Source organism: Penicillium nucicola (genome assembly GCF_028828085.1).
Source record: "Penicillium nucicola strain IBT 29836 chromosome Unknown utg000002l, whole genome shotgun sequence".
Lineage (NCBI taxonomy): Eukaryota > Fungi > Ascomycota > Eurotiomycetes > Eurotiales > Aspergillaceae > Penicillium > Penicillium nucicola.
Genome location: NW_026643126.1, coordinates 1,255,435 through 1,275,160, shown reverse-complemented (window position 1 = coordinate 1,275,160; position 19,726 = coordinate 1,255,435). Strand labels below are relative to the sequence as shown.

Here is a 19,726-nt window from a genome sequence, read left to right as displayed (position 1 = left end):
AAATAAGTAAAAGCAAATCATATCAACGCAATCAGACAATCAAGTTGATCATAAAGACCCCCGGGGTCATTACATGCAGCAGAAATTATGCACAAAGGATGGAATATGAAGATACATGAATTGGCGTGAGAAAAACAATGATAATGGGAAGAAGTTAGGAGCAGAAGCAAAAATGCACAGAGAAAGATACGTGTATCTTAGTCTTTCCAATGGTGACTCGGAGGCCGGAAGAACACTTTCCACTCTTGTTCAAAGAAGAGTAGTAGATGTAAGAGGTGATATAGCTGTGAAAATACCTCCTTTCGAGTCATTCCTTTCAAAATGCTGAGCGAGATGAGGCTGCTCAAGGAATGCGTCCCTTTTCGCCGCCCCAGGAGACGCGAGGACGATGACGGGAGGCAGACTGAGAGCCCGAACCAGATCCAGAGCCAGATGGAGAAGGCTTGTCTTGCTCGGATGGCTTCCGATCTTCTGCAAATTGGATCTTGGGCGTAGCTTGGCTTGACTTTTCGCCCTCTTCGATGTCAGATTCAGCGATGGCCTCGTCGTCGTCGACATATTCAACGTCGGAGTCATCCTCGGAGTCTTCACCGTCCACACCCAGAGCTGCCAAACGACGGCGACGCTCAGCGGGAGTTTCTCCTGTGTCGTCATCATCTTGGCGAGGAGGAGCAGTCAAACCGGCGGCTCTACGGAGACGAGAAGGTGGAATACGCTCAGTGCCATCGTCGTCAGAATCGCGACGAGGTCGATCACGGAGAGGAGGCGCAGGACTGAGGTTGTTACGACGCTCTTGAGCGGCGGAGGTACCACCTCGCGAGAATTTGGCCAATGATGAAGCCACATTGGGAGCACCGCGACGGTCATCAGATCCCTCATCGCTCTCGCTATCAGTGGCAGACGCAGATTCTAGACCCTCGGCATCTTCATGAGGAAGGGTACCTGTGGTAGCAGAGACAAGAGCGGCGGAAAGACGTCGTTCGTGCTTCTCTTCCTGCTTTACTTCCTGGTTGGCTTCGGCCTGGGCCACCTTCTGGACGGGAGGTGGAGCGTCGGTTTCCTGCACCAGATCGCGGCGGGCCTTGGCATCCAAGCCCTTGATTTGTTGGAAGAATTCTTGCTTGTTCATGCGCCTGCCCTTGTGGCCGATACCGTGAGAGCTGACCTCGGGGTCCTGAGCCACGGTGAAACGCAAACCATCGTCAGTAGTCCACTCGTCGGATTGCTGGCCCTTCTTCTTCTTTTCGTTGGCAGCTTGGGACGATTCGCCTTCCTCCTCCATGCCGAACCAAGTTCCCATACGAGTCAAACCACGGCGTACTGGAGGTTGACCAGGGGCAGTGGCCTCCTTCTGGGACTTCTCACCCTTCTCGCCGGCGGGAATGGTGTACTTCTTAATCACTTCACCGTCCTCATCCTCAACGATGATAGTGTTGCCAAACTGGTACGCATGAGCAGAGCGAGCCTTGGGCTTAGCAGAATCAGCCTTGGGAGGCTTCTCGGCCTTCTCTTTCTTCTCTTTCTTTTCGGGCGTGTCCTTGGCTTTCTCTTTTCCGAGGCCGGTCCAGTTGGTCCATTTCTTGATAGCATTTCCGTAGCCGATCTTTCCTTCGACGGTCTGCTTGATCTCTTCGCCCTCATTCTTTTCGTGAGGGCGACTCTCGGATGCTGCAAATTCTCCGGATTTGTCGTGCTCCAAACGCTTTCGCTGCTTCTCAATATGTTGAAGCTTTTCTTCCGGAGACAAGTTTGTGGTATCCTCGGTCTTGAGAACATTGCCCTCCTCGTCCTCGATGATCATGTTATGGCCTTCTTGGTAGACTTCCAGCTCTGGCTCACGACCGAAGTTATCTCGCTCAGCGTGAGGTGGAGATGCTCCGCGTTCGACGCGGTCACGCTCTTCCAGCTCTTTCTTCTCCTCCTCGGTATCGATCTCGTTCTCGTTGCGTCGGGGAGCCGGCATGATGGCGGACTGACTGATTGGACCTCCAGCGCCACTGTCATGCTTGCGACGGCGTCTGCGCAGGGGCTTACGACGACCAGTCTCAAGGCTTTGTGACTCACTGTCTCCCTCCTCATCGCGCTGTCGGCGAAGGAAGTTGCCTGGCATTCCAATGGGGGGTAGTGTCCCAGGGGGATACTCGGGCAGCTTCTCGTCTGAGGAAGCATCTGTATCGTCCGCCTTGCGGAATGACATAGAGCCCTTGGCAATGGACTGTACACGAGGCAAACGGTTCATCCATGATGGTCCATCCTCGTTGGCTTGGGTATATGACAGGGTGATAGTCAAGGTGTTAATGCGTTTGCCCAAAGTGAAGACTGCAATAGACGATCCGTGAACCAGGATAGACGAGATGACCATGAACGTAGTAATGGGCCAAATGAGTCTTACAATGTAATAATTGCTCGTTCCCGGCTCTGGTAGCTCATTCTCGGGCGACGGTTGTGTGTTGTCGTGTTCTAGTTCTGCTCGTGCGAGAATGGCAGCAAAGATAGCGCCGACACCAATAGGTCCAAAATGGCCAGCGAATAGAGCTTCACGCCACGTTTTGACGTCCGGTATAATTGGTTTAAGAAGGAGCATGATTGGAATGCGACGGAAGAAGATGACCAATAGCGCGATCACCACTAGTCGCCACGGGGTGAGGCCGAGCTCGGGGGCGTTGAAATCCTCCCACGGGATGATGGATCCGAAGTAAACGAAGTATGCCAAGTTAAGCAAAAGATCGATAACGTTGGAGACATGAGATTCCTCAGTCTTCTCCGTGAACCAACCATCATTACTGAACCCGACACCGCAGGCGAATCCAATCAGCAAATCATCCATACCCAGCAAACTGCCTGAGCCAGCACAAAAGACAGCCAGCACGAAGTAGAACACCAGGAAACTCTCACGATCAATCAAGCCCTTGCGTTCAGCCATCTTGATAGCATGGCGCGCGAGGTAGCCGATGGTGAAACCAAAGATAGCACCCAGAATACATTCGTAAAGAACAGTGATACAGAACCAGTTCAGCCAGACCTCGCCGACCTGGGGTCGGTAGTGGTAGATGTAAAAGGATAGGTAAATGAATGGGAAAGCCATACCATCGTTACACCCAGATTCGGCAGACAACAAGTCACGCAAATGCTTGGGCACACGCTTGGCGAACTTTCCCTTACCAACAACGGACGATGCCAACACAGGATCGGTAGCCGTAACACAAGCAGCACACACCAGACTTTCGAGCCAGTTCAATGGAGGTACCATCCACCAGATGAATAGACTAGTAATCAGCCAACCAAAAGTCATAACTGGGATCAGCAGCAAGGTGACCGACTTCCAGTGGCGTTCCATGTAGGCCTTAGGCAACTCGACGCCGACGGCAAAACATTGTACGACAAGTACAATGCGTGAGCACTCAAGGGTGATTTTATCAACATTTCCCCATTCGTGCGGGTTGAATAGATTGGCCGCATGAGGGCCGAAGATGATGCCACAAAGTGTGGCAACGGTAGCTTCACCGATGTACAGCTTTTCCTTGACGAAAAGCGAGCACAGCATAAATAAGCCTGTGAAACCGCCGATGATCATGTAAGCCAAATGCGGCTTGTCGATGTCTAGGTGATCCCACGCCATGGTGAAGATGTCGGGGATTTGACACCGAAAGTATTTCCCCCCTTGCTTGGTATTATGTCGACTCGCGCGTCGTGCTGCAACAAGCTATTTACCGGTTAAATTCCCGCCTCGCAATTCGTTGGGCCGCGTAGCTCTTCATGCCTTGGTGAATCGGGAATCGGAAATCCGTGGCGCCGAGCCGCGTAGGGCTGATTCGGGTGGTTCTGCGATCCAGGCGCACGTCCAACACGTTTGACGGTGACCGGCTCTGTACAATCCGCAGGGCGCAGACCGATTCTGGCCAAGAAATTGGGGATGCGACGAGCGGAGAGGGTGCGTCTAGGCAGAGCGAAGAGAATTCGGGTGGCTGGCCGAGACAGGGAAGTCGGTCGGGCAGTTGCAGGTTGAGAAGGAGGGGAGAAGGTGCAAGAAAGGAAGGAAGAAATGGACAAGATCTGACGAGACTTGGTCAAAGTCTTGGAATACTCTTGGCCGGGCGAAGAAAGCGAGTCAACGCGTGCTTGGGGGAGATTTGCCCAGAGCGACGTATTCTTGGAAGCGGCGGGATTCGTCAGCCCAGAACTTGGAGACCCACGTCGGAAGCGGAACAGGTCTTGGCTGGCGGAAGGGTGAGGGCGCGCAATGGGGAGAATTGCACGGGTTGGAGGGGGAAATAGAGATCACTTTATAGAGGCAAAAGAGTTGACAGACATAAACAAAGTGCCTGAAGCGAAAAATGTACCTTGTAAGCAGTAATATCCCGGTCACGTATGGTAATTCAAGATCGCCAGCCCTGCGAGGTGCCAAGCCCAAGCTTAGGGATCAGCGTGGTAATTGGGTCAGTGGCGCTGTTGGCTCCTCTGTGAGTGGAGATGTCTCGCTAACTGAGATTCGGTTTTGATATGTCCGGGTACTTTACATGCGCTAGTATGCAGGGCCCTCTTTAGGGCATTGTATCTTATACATATACGACAACGGGAATCAATTGGGAATTGTAACGCAGTAAAGACATGCACCAGATTAAAACCAAAGACCGGAAGAAAACAACGGGTTTCAAACATGTTGCAGACTGGGGAATCCAATGCCAACATCGTGAAACATGCGTATTTGCGGGGGAATTTGGAGGAAAAAAGCAAACAAAAACCATCTTTAATAAAATGCACAATGCGCGTCCCGCGCGAAGTCCATATTAGGTGTCGAATTGGCCGGAGGGCTTTTATGTACGACCCAGCTGGGGCCCAACGCTGCCCAGCTAGACGCCCGTCGGCATGCCCTCGACTTCATCGCTCAAGCCACGCCAGTTGTCTGCCTGCAATTCCGAATACTTGACCCGCTCCTGGCTCCAGTCCTGGTGCAGCCTGCTGATATGGTACTGGCTTCCTTGGAAGTGCAAGAGTTCATCCCGAAGACATTCCTTGATGAAGACACCCCGTGCATGCTGCTGCACAATTGATTCTTTGTCCTAAGAAACGACGAAAGTTAATATCACTGCAGCTATGATTGAAATAAATGAAGCAGTCTCACCTTGAATATGGATTCCTCCACCTTTTCAATTTCTCCTGGTTTCGCGGTACCTGCGGGTCGGGCGCGAAGATCCTGCAGCTTACGCTCGTTGGTTTCGATGCGACGTTCTAGCTGCGGGATGTTGTTCCGTGCATACCGATCCCGCCGATCGAACATCTCACGTACACTGACCAAGCAGTCACGCTGACGCTTCAGGTCTTCCAATACCCCCTCGGTCCATCCTCTTGCCTCGTCCTCAAGCAGACTCTGACTAGCAGAAAGGTGCCGAGCGGTGGCCGTGATACCTTCGTTGAGGGCTGGGATATCATTGGTGTCAACAGCATACGTGTCTTTGGTCACTTCGGTCAAGGACTGCAGCGCGAGAGAAAACCGGAGATGATCAGCAGCCAAGCCATCATTTCGCTTGCTTAGTCGCTCAAGCAACGTGCAAAGATTGATATAGATTTCGGCGGACCGCTTCACACCAGTGCGGACCGTTTCAAATGTCTCGTCGAGTGTTGGAGGCAATGAGTCCTCAAGGTCTGATGGAAGCACACGACCAACAAATTCATCTTGGACAGAGATCGTAGCTTGCTTTCGCCATACCGAAAGTTCCTATCATTGCGATTAGCTTGTGTTTCTTCCATTGAATGATACAAATCTCACCGTGGGAACAGTCAAAAACATAACAACCAGTTGCTCTTGGCCAAGAACGGGGTGGCGCACGAGAGCGTTGGTAAATCTAATAAGACCATGGCGGCGCTTATCAAGGAAGGAATTTGAATCCGCTGAGAGGTGAGTGCCATTGACTTCAAAAGGTGAGTAAGCAATTAGGTGCGCTTAAACCAGCGTCGAACGTACCTGACACCCGCTTAGGGGGGAGAAGGGGCAATTGCCTGAATGGGAATCTTTTCTGAAGACAGTCCAGCAGCCAAACGAAGTCGCTATAACGTCGAATGACAGTGCTTCCTCTTCGCGCAGACTTCACCTCATAGTTGCGGTGCTGGAACATGAAAAGTCCTTCTTTCTCGGGGAGCAGTGTCACTGTAACGGTTTCTTCTACTTGCGGGTTTGTTGGACGGCTGAGACCGAGGGACCGACGTCGAGGTGCGATCTCACTGGGGTCATCTTCTGAGTGACCAAACCCACCAAGCCCCGGACCCTCAACTCTTCCAAATCCGCTCTGCTGGCTAGGGCCCGTACTGCTCAGGTTGTTTCCCCATCCTGAACCTGAACTACTAGGAGGCGGAACCTGAGACTCGCCATTGGGATGTCCCCGCTCAACTGTGTCGCCCTGATAAGTCTCCTCAACGGGCTTGTGGGACCAGGCATTGTTCGTTGACCTCAAACTCCCGTAACCGTTCAATGCCCGTTGTTCGGCGTCTGATGTCTCGTGGTGGTGGCCTCGGTGTAATTGTGGACTACCCCACGGGTCTGCTTCCAGTCCACTGAGAGACTCTCGTCTCGCGGGTCGCGAATGGGCTGACCCCGGTATTTGTAATGCAGGGGCTTGGGAGGGAGGAGTCGCAGGTCGGTGAGGTTGCTCCGAGGAGGTTTCGCCAGCAGTACGTAGTCGATCGAGATAACCAGTCTTGGGTTGGGGTAATTCTGGATGCGCAAGCTTTGTTAGAGTCTATTATGAACAGATAATTGCAACGGATATATGGAACAACATACTCTTGCGACGGTCGTCGACCGCATCAAATGATAGCTCTTCGCCTTCCTGTGCTAGACCGACCAGGGCCAACAGAACGTTGAACTCGGGACGACCGAGTCCTCCAAAGCTTTCATGGTCGCCAGACGACACAAGATTCAGAACTTTACTCTGATCAGTTGCAGTAAGCCCACTGCTTGAAAGGATTTCCCGAACAGAGGTCAGCCCGATGCCGGAGCCAACCCTGTCCCCGCTGTTCAGAATCAGATCGTAGGCATCAACATAGCTTTCGGGGACATCGGTGGCAGGAAGTAGAGTCCGCACTAGGTCGCGTCGCGCAGTCCTCTTCGCAGTGTTGTTCTGGATGTTCCACGGAGAGGAACTGTCGTCGCCGTCGTCATCTGCGAACAGAGAGGAAGACCCGCCCGTAGCCGGCTCGTCGGCAAAAAGCGAGGACTTGGATCTTTGGGCTGAATTGCCCGCAGGGGCTTCCTCTGGTGATGTGCCGAATAAGGACATCAGGGAGGATGTTTGCGCCGGGAAAGCTGTCGGGAATCAGGTGTGGAGGTCAAGGCAATGACGATGTTGACGATCAGGCGGAGCTCCGGGGGGCTGGTGGCACGAAGGTTCACAGGGATTTCCACCTCAGACTCCGACGCTTCAACGCTGAAAGGGAATTGCAAATTGAGGAAGAGCAGAAGACGCTCTCAAACTTGGTCAAATGCTAGGAACGTGCGTGTCGAGGAGGAGCGAGTCTGGAGATAACGGGGTCCATGTCCCCGGTACCTCGGCCAATGAGGTCCCACCACTAAGCCCTCGGTACTCAGTACATCTTATCAACTGGTACACTTCGAAGAGAATGCGCACTCAGACTTATGAAGCGGCAATAGACACTTATATGTAGATTCAACGTGTGGTGCTATAGCTGTCGTCGTGAGAAAATGTATAAGTGTTGGAGACATATATTTGTACTTCGTCTGTGTGCTAATAATGTACAGCAGCTTTCCCTAGATGCCAGTGAGAAAATCGTTTTTCTTGACTTTTTCTTTACTTACTAGGATAAGATCTGACAGCTGTATATGGACTAACGTTAGCTAACGTTCTTGAATTGATTGATATGTCAAGTCAAGCACAAGCCATGCATACATGCTTCCGCGCATCAGTCGACAGTTCAGATATTCAGGTATTACTGTTGACATGAGAAGAAAAGGGCGGAGTTTAGTACGGAAAACAAAAGCAACGACTTCTAGATATGGCGAACTCGTATATATCTGGTAAAAAATATCTGAAATACTTTAATTACTTACCAGTGTTGTTCCGCTGGAGAATCTTGAGGTTCCAAGATGGTCTATATCCTTTCTATAAATTCCTTATGGATCACTGAATCATTGAAGAGAGCTGGCCATGTGGACAGACTGGCAAATTCCAGAGAACGTCAAGTTTCTAACCCCAAAGACGTCACTTTCCCCCACGGAGTGACTTGCGTCTCTTATCTATAATCGGGTGAGTACTCCGACATGAGAGATCCGGCACAAGATCGCATCTCTAGAGATGTGCATCGCATACATGTTCCCCGCTCCAAGCTATGTCGGGATAGTCTACCGACAGTGTATTTCATGCGATAGCTACTGAAACCCGAATATTTAACTATCATTCATGAGCCATCAGGGTTTTTGCCCTTTTTCTTTTGACTTAGACATCAGCGTTGCTTATACTTCGGAAGGACCTTCAGCTCTAAGTACACTATGAGGCCTACTACTTTGACGCGAGCAGCAAGGCTCAACTGCCTTAAGCCTTTTGCACTTAATGGAATTTCGCGAAAATGTTTGACTATGCTCAGTCCTCCAAAATTTGAGAACGAAAAAATGGTATGTTTAAACAAATGTTTTGCTCGACCATTACTAACCATGAGGCTAGTTGAACTATGCCAAAGGTTCACCAGAAAGAGCACAGTTGACCAAGACCATCCAAAAGCTCAAGGGAGAATTCCCTTTTACAATTCCTATCACTATTAATGGCTCTGAGGTATGCTACACATTCATCCCGGGTATGAACTTCAAACTAAAAAAATCGTGCTCAGATCGAAACGAAAGAGTTACGATCTCAACTGAACCCTTCGAAGCACAGCGAAATTGTTGCAAACTACGCATCCGCCACTCCTGACCAAGTCAACGCATCTATTGATGCAGCCCTCAAGGCCAAGCCAGCCTGGGAAGCCACACCTTTTGAGGACCGAGCCGCCATTTTCTTCCGCGCGTGCGAATTGATCACCGGGAAATATCGCTCGGAGATTGTTGCAGCGACAATGCTAGGCCAAGGAAAGAATATTTGGCAAGCAGAGATCGATGCCCCGGCAGAGACAGCAGACTTCTTTCGTCATTATATTCAGGAAGCATGGGCTTTGTATTCACAGCAGCCTCAAGTCCACCTTCCAGGAAGCTGGAACAAGATGGAATATCGCCCACTCGAGGGTTTCACATACGCCATCGCGCCTTTCAACTTTACTGCCCTTGGTGCTACTCTCATTGGACCGGCCGCATTGCTCGGAAACGTTGTTATCTGGAAGCCTTCCGACTCGGCTTTACATGCTAGCTGGTTGCTTCATAAGATCCTGATTGAAGCCGGTCTTCCTAAGGACGTTGTCCAATTCCTACCTGGTGACGCGGAGCAGGTCACCAACACTATCCTCCAGAGACCTGAGTTCGGGGCTCTGACCTTCATTGGTGCCACTGCCACATTCAAGGGAATTCAAAAGAAGATTGGAGATGGCATTGGTGCCGGTATCTACAACTCCTACCCCCGAGTGGTCGGCGAAACTGGCGGCAAGAACTGGGGCATCATTCATGCATCAGCAGATGTGAGAAGTGCTGCCTTGAACACTATCCGTGCAGCTTTTGAGTATCAAGGACAGAAGTGCTCTGCAAACTCGCGTGTGTATGTTGCAGAGTCTGTCTGGCCGGAATTCAAGAAGATCCTGGCAGAGGAGACTGCTGCGCTCAAGGTTGGCGACGTGGAAGAATATGAAAACTTCATTAATCCGGTCATCCACGAGCGATCGTTTGACAAGCTCAACAACTTCTTAGAGGATGCGAAGAAGGATTCCGAATTAGAGCTCATTGTTGGAGGCAAGGCTTCCAAGGAAGAAGGCTATTACGTGCACCCTACCATCTACAGAACCTCCAATCCTCGGCATAGAATCATGTCCGAAGAGCTATTCGGACCCGTTCTTGGAGTTTATGTGTTCCCAGACGCCGAATGGGAGCAGACATTGAAGTTGCTTGACACTACTTCTCGATATGCTTTGACGGGCAGTATCTTTGCGAAAGATCCGTACGTGGGTCGCCAGGCCTCCACTGCATTGAAGCACGCTGCAGGTATGCTTTATATGAATACTAAGTGTACTGGATCTACTGTTGCCCAGCAGCCTTTTGGTGGTAGCCGAGACTCAGGCACGAACGATAAGACTGGCACTATGGCGCATTTGCAGCGATTCGTGAGCACTCGCACAATAAAGGAGGAGTTTGTTCCACTCGAGAAGGTTACATATCCTTCAAATGAGGTGTGAAAGTTATACACTGGGACGGTTTAGCTTAGAAAGAGTGTGAAAAAAACTTGTTGGAAGTTGTTCACTTCTTCTCATCAGCGTGACTGTAAAAACAGAACATGAGCTTTCTGGACTTTAATTAAAATTCTCGGAGGTGAATTAGAGTAAAACAATGCATGTATATCATAGTATCGTAAGGACAAGACTTGGATCAAGCTGTGTCGATTTCGAGAAATATTCAGTCCCGGATAGATTTGAGACAAATATCGTCTTTCGCCTCGACAGAATTCAACAAGCTAAGCAATCAGTTCTATAAAACCTAGACTAAGTGATCATTCGCTGAGCACATACTTGAAAGAACCTACGGGCCGCGTGAATTGTTTACAGGATAACGGAAAGCCTATTCACCTGTAGCACAGTATTGGAAGCTTGACAGAAGATAAGATTAGATATAGAGCATTATGATACCACAGTATCAAACATGTGAACTCTTCTTGATGTACCAGATATCTTTCATTGCTCCATGTAATCCCTGGAATCCCACAAAAAGATGTCCGATGTAACCCTGCGACCGGCCCGGCTTCACACTGCACAATTAACATACGGAGATACCTTCCTTGATCTCCGCATGATTGTAGAACGCCCCTCCGAGGGGTAGATGTGCTGGCGTAGCGGGATAGGATCCTTGGGTCGTGAACCCCTCATGTCGGAGGACAGGCCCGACAGTACATCGGCTGACTATCGGAGATGCTACAGTGAGCATGAAATGATAAACCACCAACGAGGCAAGAAGAATTATAAAGTATCATCTAGCACGCTTCACTCGAAGTTCACAGAATAAGTGCTGTTTGTCCACTTCCTCCTTTGGATCGAGGAAAGCTGTGGCAATTTGCTTCTATTTATCATTCGTCTCATTCCTTTTATTCATGCCAATATGCTATCACAAACTACCAGAATCGCACGGCCTTGGCTTCCACAGGTACTCAAGTCATCAACAGTAGCCTGTCGACGCCTTCGTTCAACAAAGTCTCAATTCCACGATGCAGCTATTGGGACAACGATCAAGCCACCAGTGGAGGTATCTTCTATGGCTAGACTTCCGACAAGGTTTCTACTACGATCTCTGATTCTTACTTCTTTGATGACATCGAAATTGTTCCTCCGGCCCGCACTCGCCCTGATAAGCGTACTCTCCAATTCGAAATCGACCTTGCTGAACCCCGATAAAAACTTGCCTTTGAATAAGCTTCTTCGCTGGACTGTATACAATCATTTCTGTGCCGGTACGAACAGCAGAGAGGTCTCAAAAACAGTGGCAGACGTCAAGAAAATCGGATATCAGGGAGTTATCTTGGGATATTCAAAAGAGATTGTACTGGATCACAATGAAAAGCTTGCTGTGGATGATTCTGGCTCAGCAAAATACAGTGATAGATGCTATGAGATGGTCGAGGAATGGAAGAACGGCACATTGGAAACACTGCGCATGGTTGGTCCTGGCGACTTCCTCGCTGTCAAGTATGACCCCCCTCAAGCGCCCCCTTTTATAAACCCCATAGGCTGACCCATATTTTTAAGACTGACTGGTGCTGGCCCTATATCCGTTGAAGCCATGGCAGCACGCCAGCCAATGCCAGAGGCAATGGCCAAAGCCGTCGACGAGATCTGCATCGCGACTGAGAAGCAAGGCTCTCGTCTTTGGCTAGACGCTGAGCAGCAAGTATTACAAAAGGGTCTTGACAACTGGGCCCTTGAAACAATGCGAAAACATAATAAAGCGGCAACACCAATCGTTTATAATACTATTCAGGCTTACTTGAAGGACTCTAAGGCAAACCTTGAACGACATCTTGCTCTAGCTTCTCAAGAGGGTTGGACGCTAGGTATAAAGCTGGTGCGAGGGGCATATATTGAGCATGAAACAAGATCACTTATCCATGACACCCAAAATGATACGGACCAGTCATATGATCTCATTGCAGACACGCTGCTGTGCCGGAGAATGCCTGCCGATAGCGACACCCTTCCATTCCCGAAGGCTGCTCTATTTCTTGCTACCCACAATGCTACTAGCGCAGCAAAAGCTATAACCACACACCAAGATCTTCTGCTAGCCAACAAGCCTACAATTATGTTGGAGTGTGGGCAGATTCAAGGAATGGCCGATGAACTCAGCTGCCAGTTGGTGCAGAACTACGAACGTGCTCTTCAACAGTCGTCTGCTGCCAATTTGACTGTACCCAAAGCATTCAAATGCATGACTTGGGGCTCGGTCTCCGAGTGTATGGGATATCTGCATCGTCGAGCGATTGAGAATCGTGGTGCAGTAGAACGAACACAGCATATGGTGACCGCTTTGCGGCGCGAGCTGTGGCGAAGAATCGTCGGATGAACTTCGGAGAAGAGAATTTTACATACATACAGCCAAGAAATACATGCGCTTATCTAACGTCCTCCAGGAGTATGCACCAAGCACAGCAGATCAAAGTCAATTCAATTAGGGCCTCACCAATCAGGTGACTGTTATCTCCGATAAGAAAAGTCGGAAGGCCATCCCGACTGATAAGCCTCAATTGCATCACGCTCTACGCTCCGCCCCGCACTGCATTCTGCATTTCATATCGGTGCCAGGCCCCGGAATATATTGTCCTCATCATCTGTAAACACCGGTTATATAATCCGACATGCCCACTACCCTGAGACCAGCAAAACCAAAGAAATGTCAGAGAGCGTGAGTAGAGCCATGCCGGATGGATCCAGAATAAAGCACTAAACTTCTTCGAGCTGCGAGCGATGTCGGTCAATGAAAGTCAAGTGCTCGGGCTCCAGTCCATGCACAAGATGTGCCCGCAAGAAGAAGCACTGCCACTTCCCAGTAGAGGAGGTACGGGTCTCTGTGTCAGAACGGTGAGTTGTAAAAGTCTGCCGGCCTCTTTGGGCCAACCATGCTAACGCATTACAGATACCTGCGAGAGCTTGAAGAGCAAATATCTAGAAGTGGAGCATCTGCACGACATGCAAATACAGAAGTGAATGCTTTGAGTGATCCTATATTTACGGGTGATGGGCATGTCGATATTGCCTCCACTCCCCACCCATTGCTAGAACCCCATCAAGATACTCGATGGAGAAGTAACGAAAATGGTATACTTGAAGCCCCCATTAATTTTGGTGATTTTCGATAATAATATTCTGTTGCTTGCCCTAGCATTGGGTGTCGCTGTACATACGCCAGAGACTCCCTGCAGGGAGCAAGGAAGCCCTGGAGTCGAGCATGACATCCAAGGATCCCGGTTTTCACTCAATCCTCTGGTTGACAGAGACCCATCTTTTGCACAGACACCAGATGGTAGATTTTGTGAGTGCGCATTGGCTAGTATCTTTTGTCCTTTGCTAATGCGATTTTACAAGGGTACATGGGACCGACATCTTCGTGGTCCTTTTGTCGTCGAGTACTTGCTCTCATAGGAAGAAATGTGCCCGAGTCGAGCTTCCAGTCTGATCCTTTCCATATTGATGGAACAGCGTTCAGGTTGCGCTGGCGACCATTCCCACCAGATGAAGTACCTGATGTCACGAACTTACCTCCATTGGACTATGCACTTTTCTTATTCAACACAGTTAAATTCTACTTTGGATTTCTATCTTTTATGATTGACGAACCAGCTTATCTACGAGAGCTACATGAATTCTATAAGGATCCTGCAGCAAAGGCTGCTTCTTCCAGGCCCTGGTATTGCCAATACCTGCTAGTCCTCGCTTTTGGAAAGGCATTCCTGACTCAGAAGAACTCCTCTGGAGCACCACCTGGTCATCAATATGCTTCGCGGGCTATGGCTATCTTGCCCGATCTATCAGGAGGCATCGACGATGATCCACTATCCTGCATCCAGGCACTTAGCCTCGGGGCAGTATATCTGCAGTCAATTGATATGAGAAGAGCGGCTTTTCAACATGTATGTATTCTGACCGCTCAATTCGAATAATTATCTGACTAACAAATCAGATTGGACAAGCCTTACGTGGTTGCATCATCGAAGGCATACACAGACATGTTCCTGAAGAAATATGTGGGCCCGAACTATCCCAAAGATGCAGAACAATCTTCTGGGTGGTGTACATGTTGGACCGTGAATTCTCTGCTCTAATTGGCGCACCAAGCTCTATTCGTGACGAAGACATTACGGTGAGGTTGCCAGCGGAAATGGATGATTCCGTGGAACATATCAACTTGACATTACATGTTCGACTTTCGCGTCTGATGGCTCGAATACTGACAAGTGAGCCTTTCTCAATCCATACTACTTTGGCTTAATACTAAATTATAATCTAGCTGTTTACGGGGTTGGCAACGAAAACGATGACACTCTTGTTCGGAGTACACAGTCAATTCTCCACAGCATGGCAGAGCTTTCGAATGATCTCACAGCATTCCTGAATACTCATTTCCATGGTTTAATCAGTCGAGCTTCAAAGATGGCGATAAGACTGATGCTGGCGCATCATCATGTGAGCTTTCCAACTCGCCTTTGTCTAACAGATGCTAAACATAGCAGTGTGTGGTCCTCACAACTCGACCCTTGGTGATGTGCGCATTGCATATGCACATAGAGCGAACCGAGAGACAGACATTGCAAAACATTTCGTTGGCGCATCCTGTTGCGTCTCTGTTGCAATGCTGTGCCGAGTCTGCGCAAACAATTCTACAAACACTCCGTACACTGGCAGATGATGACTTGATGGGTATGATATTCCCAGTGTAGCTCTCCTGGGAAATAAATGCTAACAATGATAGACGCCTTTTTACCATTCCAAATCGAAGATGCCTCATCTTCTGCGTTTGTTTTGTATTTAATACGCGCGATTGCCCCATCACTTATATCCAACGACTCATGGTGTGAGAACTTAGAATGCGTGTTGGACAAACTTATTGCAAAGGGGAATATAGCCGCACCACTGCGAAAACTAGAACTGAGACAACTAGAGCAAATACTGGCACCCTTAACGCCACGACTGGCTAATCATGCTCTACCCGCAGTGGGCCTGGGTGATGGTAGTGAACATCATGATGAGTCTTATGCGTTCGACCAGGATGAATTCGAGTGGGATATGCTTGCACTGAATTCCTCGGTCAGTCTTCCACCTCGAGAATTGCTTGATCTCGCGGATCAGCTTGATATGGAAAGTATCATGCAGTCGGTTGGGGCTTGATTTAATGTCAAGTCAATATAGGATTCAAGCCAGAGCTCTTGTATTTTCAATTCGTGATTGATATATTGGCAGCAAGTAAACTCAACCCCTTTTTACATTTTTCACCCACGACTATACGAGCATGAGAGTTATTTCAACTGAAAGAATTCAAACAAACTTCATTAAGACCACTGACTTGTAATTCTGTCTACTACACGCCTCGCGGAAGTCGCATATGAGTACAGATTATTTTCTCTTTTCTTGTTCTCTCTTATCTTTAGAATTCTGAATTGATGCACTCTTTTAGTCAAGGACTGACTAGTAGGGTAACAATACACTATTTATCCCCTCTGATATCACTGGTTCCAAACTTTGAGCTGATGGTATAGAAAAGAGAACTGTAATTTAGTTTAGCTATGACGCGACCATTGAATTCAACTATGCTGGAATGCATCTCTAACCAAAGCAGCTTCTTGTGAAATGTGCTGCTTCAAGAATCCAGTCGCAACACTTGCTGTAGCCTCGCGCCCCGCGAAGCGTAAACGACGACCCCGGTGCTGCTCGGCTGTATCAAATATGGTCTCTAGCCGAGTGCGAGCAAACGCCCATGGACCATCATTGAGAGATTCTTCTTGGCACCAGACTACATCCAATGCATTGGGATACTCGGCTAAATTATCTTTTACCTGCTCCCAAGGGAAAGGATGTAGCTGCTCAATACGTGTGATTGCCGTGTCTTTGATGTTGTAGGTCTCGCGGTACTTATCCAGAGTTACATAGACCTGACCTGAGCAGTATATGACTCGTTTGATATCAGCGGGTCTGGCGATTGTATTTCCGTGGGCTAGATCGGGGATCATCGGCTTGAAGCTAGAGTCTCCGGTGAAGTCTTTGATATTTGATCTTGCCATAGGGTGGCGAAGGAGTGATTTTGAGAAGAAAATAACAAGAGCTAAGAAAAATTCCAGTTAGCAACTTTTCGCTTGATCTTGAGGAGCTTCAGATGATACTTACGTTTTCTGAACTCGCGATGCAGTTGACGTCGTAGAGCATGGAACAGGTTTGCAGGTGTGGTCATGTACACAATCTGCATGTTGACATCTTGATGCTGTCTCTCAAGCTTTGCTGGCGATGGGAAGAAGCGACCGTCTTCATTGCACAGCTGCAGGAACCGCTCCATGCGGGCCGAGGAATGTTCAGAGCCTTGTCCATCAAACCCATGAGGTAGCGACAGCACTAAACCAGATCTGAGCAACCACTTGCTCTCAGCAGAGGCAATAAACTGATCAATTACGCACTGGGCGTTATTTGCAAAATCGCCAAATTGAGCTTCCCACATCACTAATGCATTAGGATGCATGGTGGAATACCCGTAATCGAATCCCATGACACCATATTCACTCAGCGATGAGTTTCCAATGGTAAATCGAGCTTGATTGGGACTTAGTGAGTCCAGCGGAGTAAGTTTAGATCCTGTGTTTTGATCATGTAGCACTGCGTGACGCTGCGAGAATGTGCCACGCTCGACATCCTGGCCTGAAACTCGAACATGATGGCCTTCCAGACACAGACTGCCCATTGCCAAAGCTTCTGCTGTTGCCCAGTCAATTTCATTTCCTTCTATCAAAGTCTCCTGTCGTCTTTGAAGAATTCTGCTCAGGCTTTTGTGCACAGTGAAAGGTTTTTTCGGGACACCAATCTTGCTTGCAATCATGCTAACGACGTTGGCAGTGATTGCCGTTGGCTGCGCCGAATACACTTCTTGAGAAACCTCTTCTGGGCGTTTCATATCTTCCCATTGAGCTGTGATATATTCTCGATCAAGATGCTGGGCTTTTTTGCTGTTTGCGAGGCTCTCGCTCATCTTGCTCCACACATTCCCTTTAGTCGTTTCAATCTCTTCGTGAGAAACAATCCCTTCCCGAAGCAATTTCTCTGTGTAAAGCTCCAATTGGGTAGTCATCCTAGAAATCTGCTCATACATCAACGGCTGAGTAAAGAACGGCTGGTCCATCTCGTTGTGACCATTCTTTCGGTAACAGACTAGATCGACCCAACAGTCTTTACCGAACTTGGCGCGATAGTCGGCTGCCAACTTGGATGCGAAAACAGCAGCTTCGACGTCATCTGCGTTGACATGAAATATGGGCGCATTGATACTTTTGGCAATGTCAGATACATAAGACGACGTCCGAGCTGATTCTGGATCTGTAGTGAATCCGACTTGATTATTGATGATCAGGTGGATGGTTCCGCCAGTCTCATACGATTTCAACCCAGAGAGTCCCAGTGTCTCATAAACCACCCCTTGTCCAGAGAATGAAGCATCCGTATGACTGTTGAATACCATGGTGGATTTCCGATCCTCGCCATTCTGTTGCTGCAAAGCTCGCGCCATCCCCTGAGCAAGTGGATTCTGAGCCTCCAAATGAGAAGGCATTGGCAAAATAGAGATATTCAATTTTTTGCCAGAAGGTGTCTCGCGCTCGTGATTCATTCCCAGATGATACTTGACATCTCCCGCAATTCCATTTGGAGCCGTCGATTCACCCAAGAATTCGCTGTAAATGAGATCATTTGGTTTGCGAGTGACATTGCTTAACATATTGAGTTTTCCACGATGGCAACATGGAAAAATGATATTTTTCACTCCATGATCGGCGCAGGCATCTATAATGGCTTTAACGGCAGGGAGCTGACTCTCAACGCCCTCAAGTCCGAAGCGCTTGGCTGTAGGAAACTTGGCTGCAAGAAACTTCTCAAAGTATGTTGACCAGATCAATCGATCGAGGATTCTTTTTTTCTCCTCGGCCGAGAATTGGTATGGCTCAGGGCGTTCAATAGCCTGGCGAACCCATTCACGTTCCTCTTGGGTAGCAAGATGCGAAAACTCGGATCCAATCGAACCACAATAGACAGCTTCACAGGCTTGGATAATCTCACAAAGAGTCATAGATTGACCCATCTTTGAAATAAATTGGGGTAGAACATAAGGACCAAGTGCAAACCTTCGATCCAGATCTGCCTCGGTGAAGCCATGAAAGCTTAGCTGAAGCTCTGGTGGCGACACAGGTACTTTAGTGGGAAGATCTAAAGGGTTCGTTTTTGCTTTCAAATGACCGTGGTCCTGATAGGCACGAACTAATCTCTGTATTTGAGCTTGGTGGTCATTCAAAGCAGATGGCATGGATGGTGCCTGAGTCGCCATGTTCAAGCCCGGAAGCATCGATGATGGCCCCGAAGTCTGTCCGGGAATTGCTTCCTCTGACGGGAAGAAGATATTTTCTGATGCTTGTTCTCCTTTTAAAATCGTTTCAAAGTATATCTTCCATGAACCATCAACCGAGGAGGGGTTTTTCCTCCATGCAGTATACATATCATCCAGATACTCTGCCGAATTTCCTTGGAGGAAACTATCCATATGGATCTTGAGTTGTTTTAGTTAGCTTCTTTTCTTGAGTATCTAATACGTATGTAGGTAACCTTCTTACACATTGTCGATGAACTCGACCACAATGCTGCTGGTGTGGCCTCAGAACACAACTGTAAAATCCCAGCCTTGGGTGGCTCTTACTTCTGTGACGGGCACTTTGATGAAGTGAAAGTCTCAACGAAAGCATCGTGAAAGAACGATATTGAGCTAAGTGCTTCTGTACATTCGGAGAAGTCCTGAAACCCAGCGAAGTATGAAATTGCAGCAGAGATTTTTCCAACAGGGTTCAAAAGGCTATATCTTTTAATTTTATTAATGTGAAGAATCTTGATATAAAAGAGCGAGGGTAATTTGCACTGCTAATCCTCATACTGTGGGGTTTGTTCGGTCAAGTTCACTTTTGCCATATAACCGTCGAGTAACCGGATGAAAGTCGGAGGGGGCTTCCGACATGCCCAAAAAATACTACACATTGATCTATCGCCAGCATGTGAATATGTTCATCTACCTACTGGATTTGTCGTACAATTAGTTGACGCCCCATGCTTCAGGAAGTCCTGTATATCAAAGTGATTGCAACGAGAGTCATAAGAGGGCACGTTGCATTAAGAAGTATACAGATTCACCTATTGTTTGTGCTACAGATCCTGGCTTATTCTATCATTTTTGTCGAATTTTGAGTGCCATAGATGTATAATCTAATTGTTATGAAGCTGGAGGCATGAAAAGGCATATGGCTTTCTTTGCTGTATCAAATCACAAACAGACCCAGGCAATCTTGATGGTGTAGTTTTCCGCTAGATG

The 19,726-nt window shown here is 48.5% G+C and overlaps 6 protein-coding genes across 6 annotated transcripts; 3 read left to right on the top strand and 3 right to left on the bottom strand.

Moving 5' to 3' along the window:
- Positions 1 to 343: 343 nt before the first annotated feature.
- On the bottom strand, positions 344 to 3,619 carry N7511_002245 (Na+/H+ antiporter Nha1; the record flags this gene model as incomplete). Its single annotated transcript, XM_057124670.1, has 1 exon — positions 344 to 3,619. The coding sequence occupies one exon, from the start codon at positions 3,617 to 3,619 to the stop codon at positions 344 to 346; it is 3,276 nt and encodes a 1,091-aa protein (XP_056986829.1).
- Positions 3,620 to 4,850: 1,231 nt separating this feature from the next.
- Positions 4,851 to 7,274, bottom strand: mvp1 (sorting nexin Mvp1; the record flags this gene model as incomplete). Its single annotated transcript, XM_057124669.1, has 5 exons — positions 4,851 to 5,060; positions 5,123 to 5,716; positions 5,768 to 5,910; positions 5,963 to 6,709; positions 6,779 to 7,274. The coding sequence occupies 5 exons, from the start codon at positions 7,272 to 7,274 to the stop codon at positions 4,851 to 4,853; spliced, it is 2,190 nt and encodes a 729-aa protein (XP_056986828.1).
- Positions 7,275 to 8,500: 1,226 nt separating this feature from the next.
- Positions 8,501 to 10,320, top strand: N7511_002243 (L-glutamate gamma-semialdehyde dehydrogenase; the record flags this gene model as incomplete). Its single annotated transcript, XM_057124668.1, has 3 exons — positions 8,501 to 8,623; positions 8,673 to 8,780; positions 8,836 to 10,320. The coding sequence occupies 3 exons, from the start codon at positions 8,501 to 8,503 to the stop codon at positions 10,318 to 10,320; spliced, it is 1,716 nt and encodes a 571-aa protein (XP_056986827.1).
- A 913-nt stretch (positions 10,321 to 11,233) lies between these two features.
- On the top strand, positions 11,234 to 12,691 carry N7511_002242 (putative proline oxidase Put1; the record flags this gene model as incomplete). Its single annotated transcript, XM_057124667.1, has 2 exons — positions 11,234 to 11,817; positions 11,878 to 12,691. The coding sequence occupies 2 exons, from the start codon at positions 11,234 to 11,236 to the stop codon at positions 12,689 to 12,691; spliced, it is 1,398 nt and encodes a 465-aa protein (XP_056986826.1).
- Positions 12,692 to 12,983: 292 nt separating this feature from the next.
- On the top strand, positions 12,984 to 15,510 carry N7511_002241 (Zn(II)2Cys6 transcription factor; the record flags this gene model as incomplete). The annotated part of the gene is made up of 9 exons (XM_057124666.1): positions 12,984 to 13,030; positions 13,084 to 13,206; positions 13,262 to 13,443; positions 13,508 to 13,657; positions 13,711 to 14,255; positions 14,306 to 14,579; positions 14,633 to 14,808; positions 14,856 to 15,042; positions 15,095 to 15,510. The coding sequence occupies 9 exons, from the start codon at positions 12,984 to 12,986 to the stop codon at positions 15,508 to 15,510; spliced, it is 2,100 nt and encodes a 699-aa protein (XP_056986825.1).
- A 413-nt stretch (positions 15,511 to 15,923) lies between these two features.
- Positions 15,924 to 18,910, bottom strand: N7511_002240 (2-oxoglutarate dehydrogenase family protein; the record flags this gene model as incomplete). Its single annotated transcript, XM_057124665.1, has 2 exons — positions 15,924 to 16,441; positions 16,504 to 18,910. The coding sequence occupies 2 exons, from the start codon at positions 18,908 to 18,910 to the stop codon at positions 15,924 to 15,926; spliced, it is 2,925 nt and encodes a 974-aa protein (XP_056986824.1).
- Positions 18,911 to 19,726: the final 816 nt, after the last annotated feature.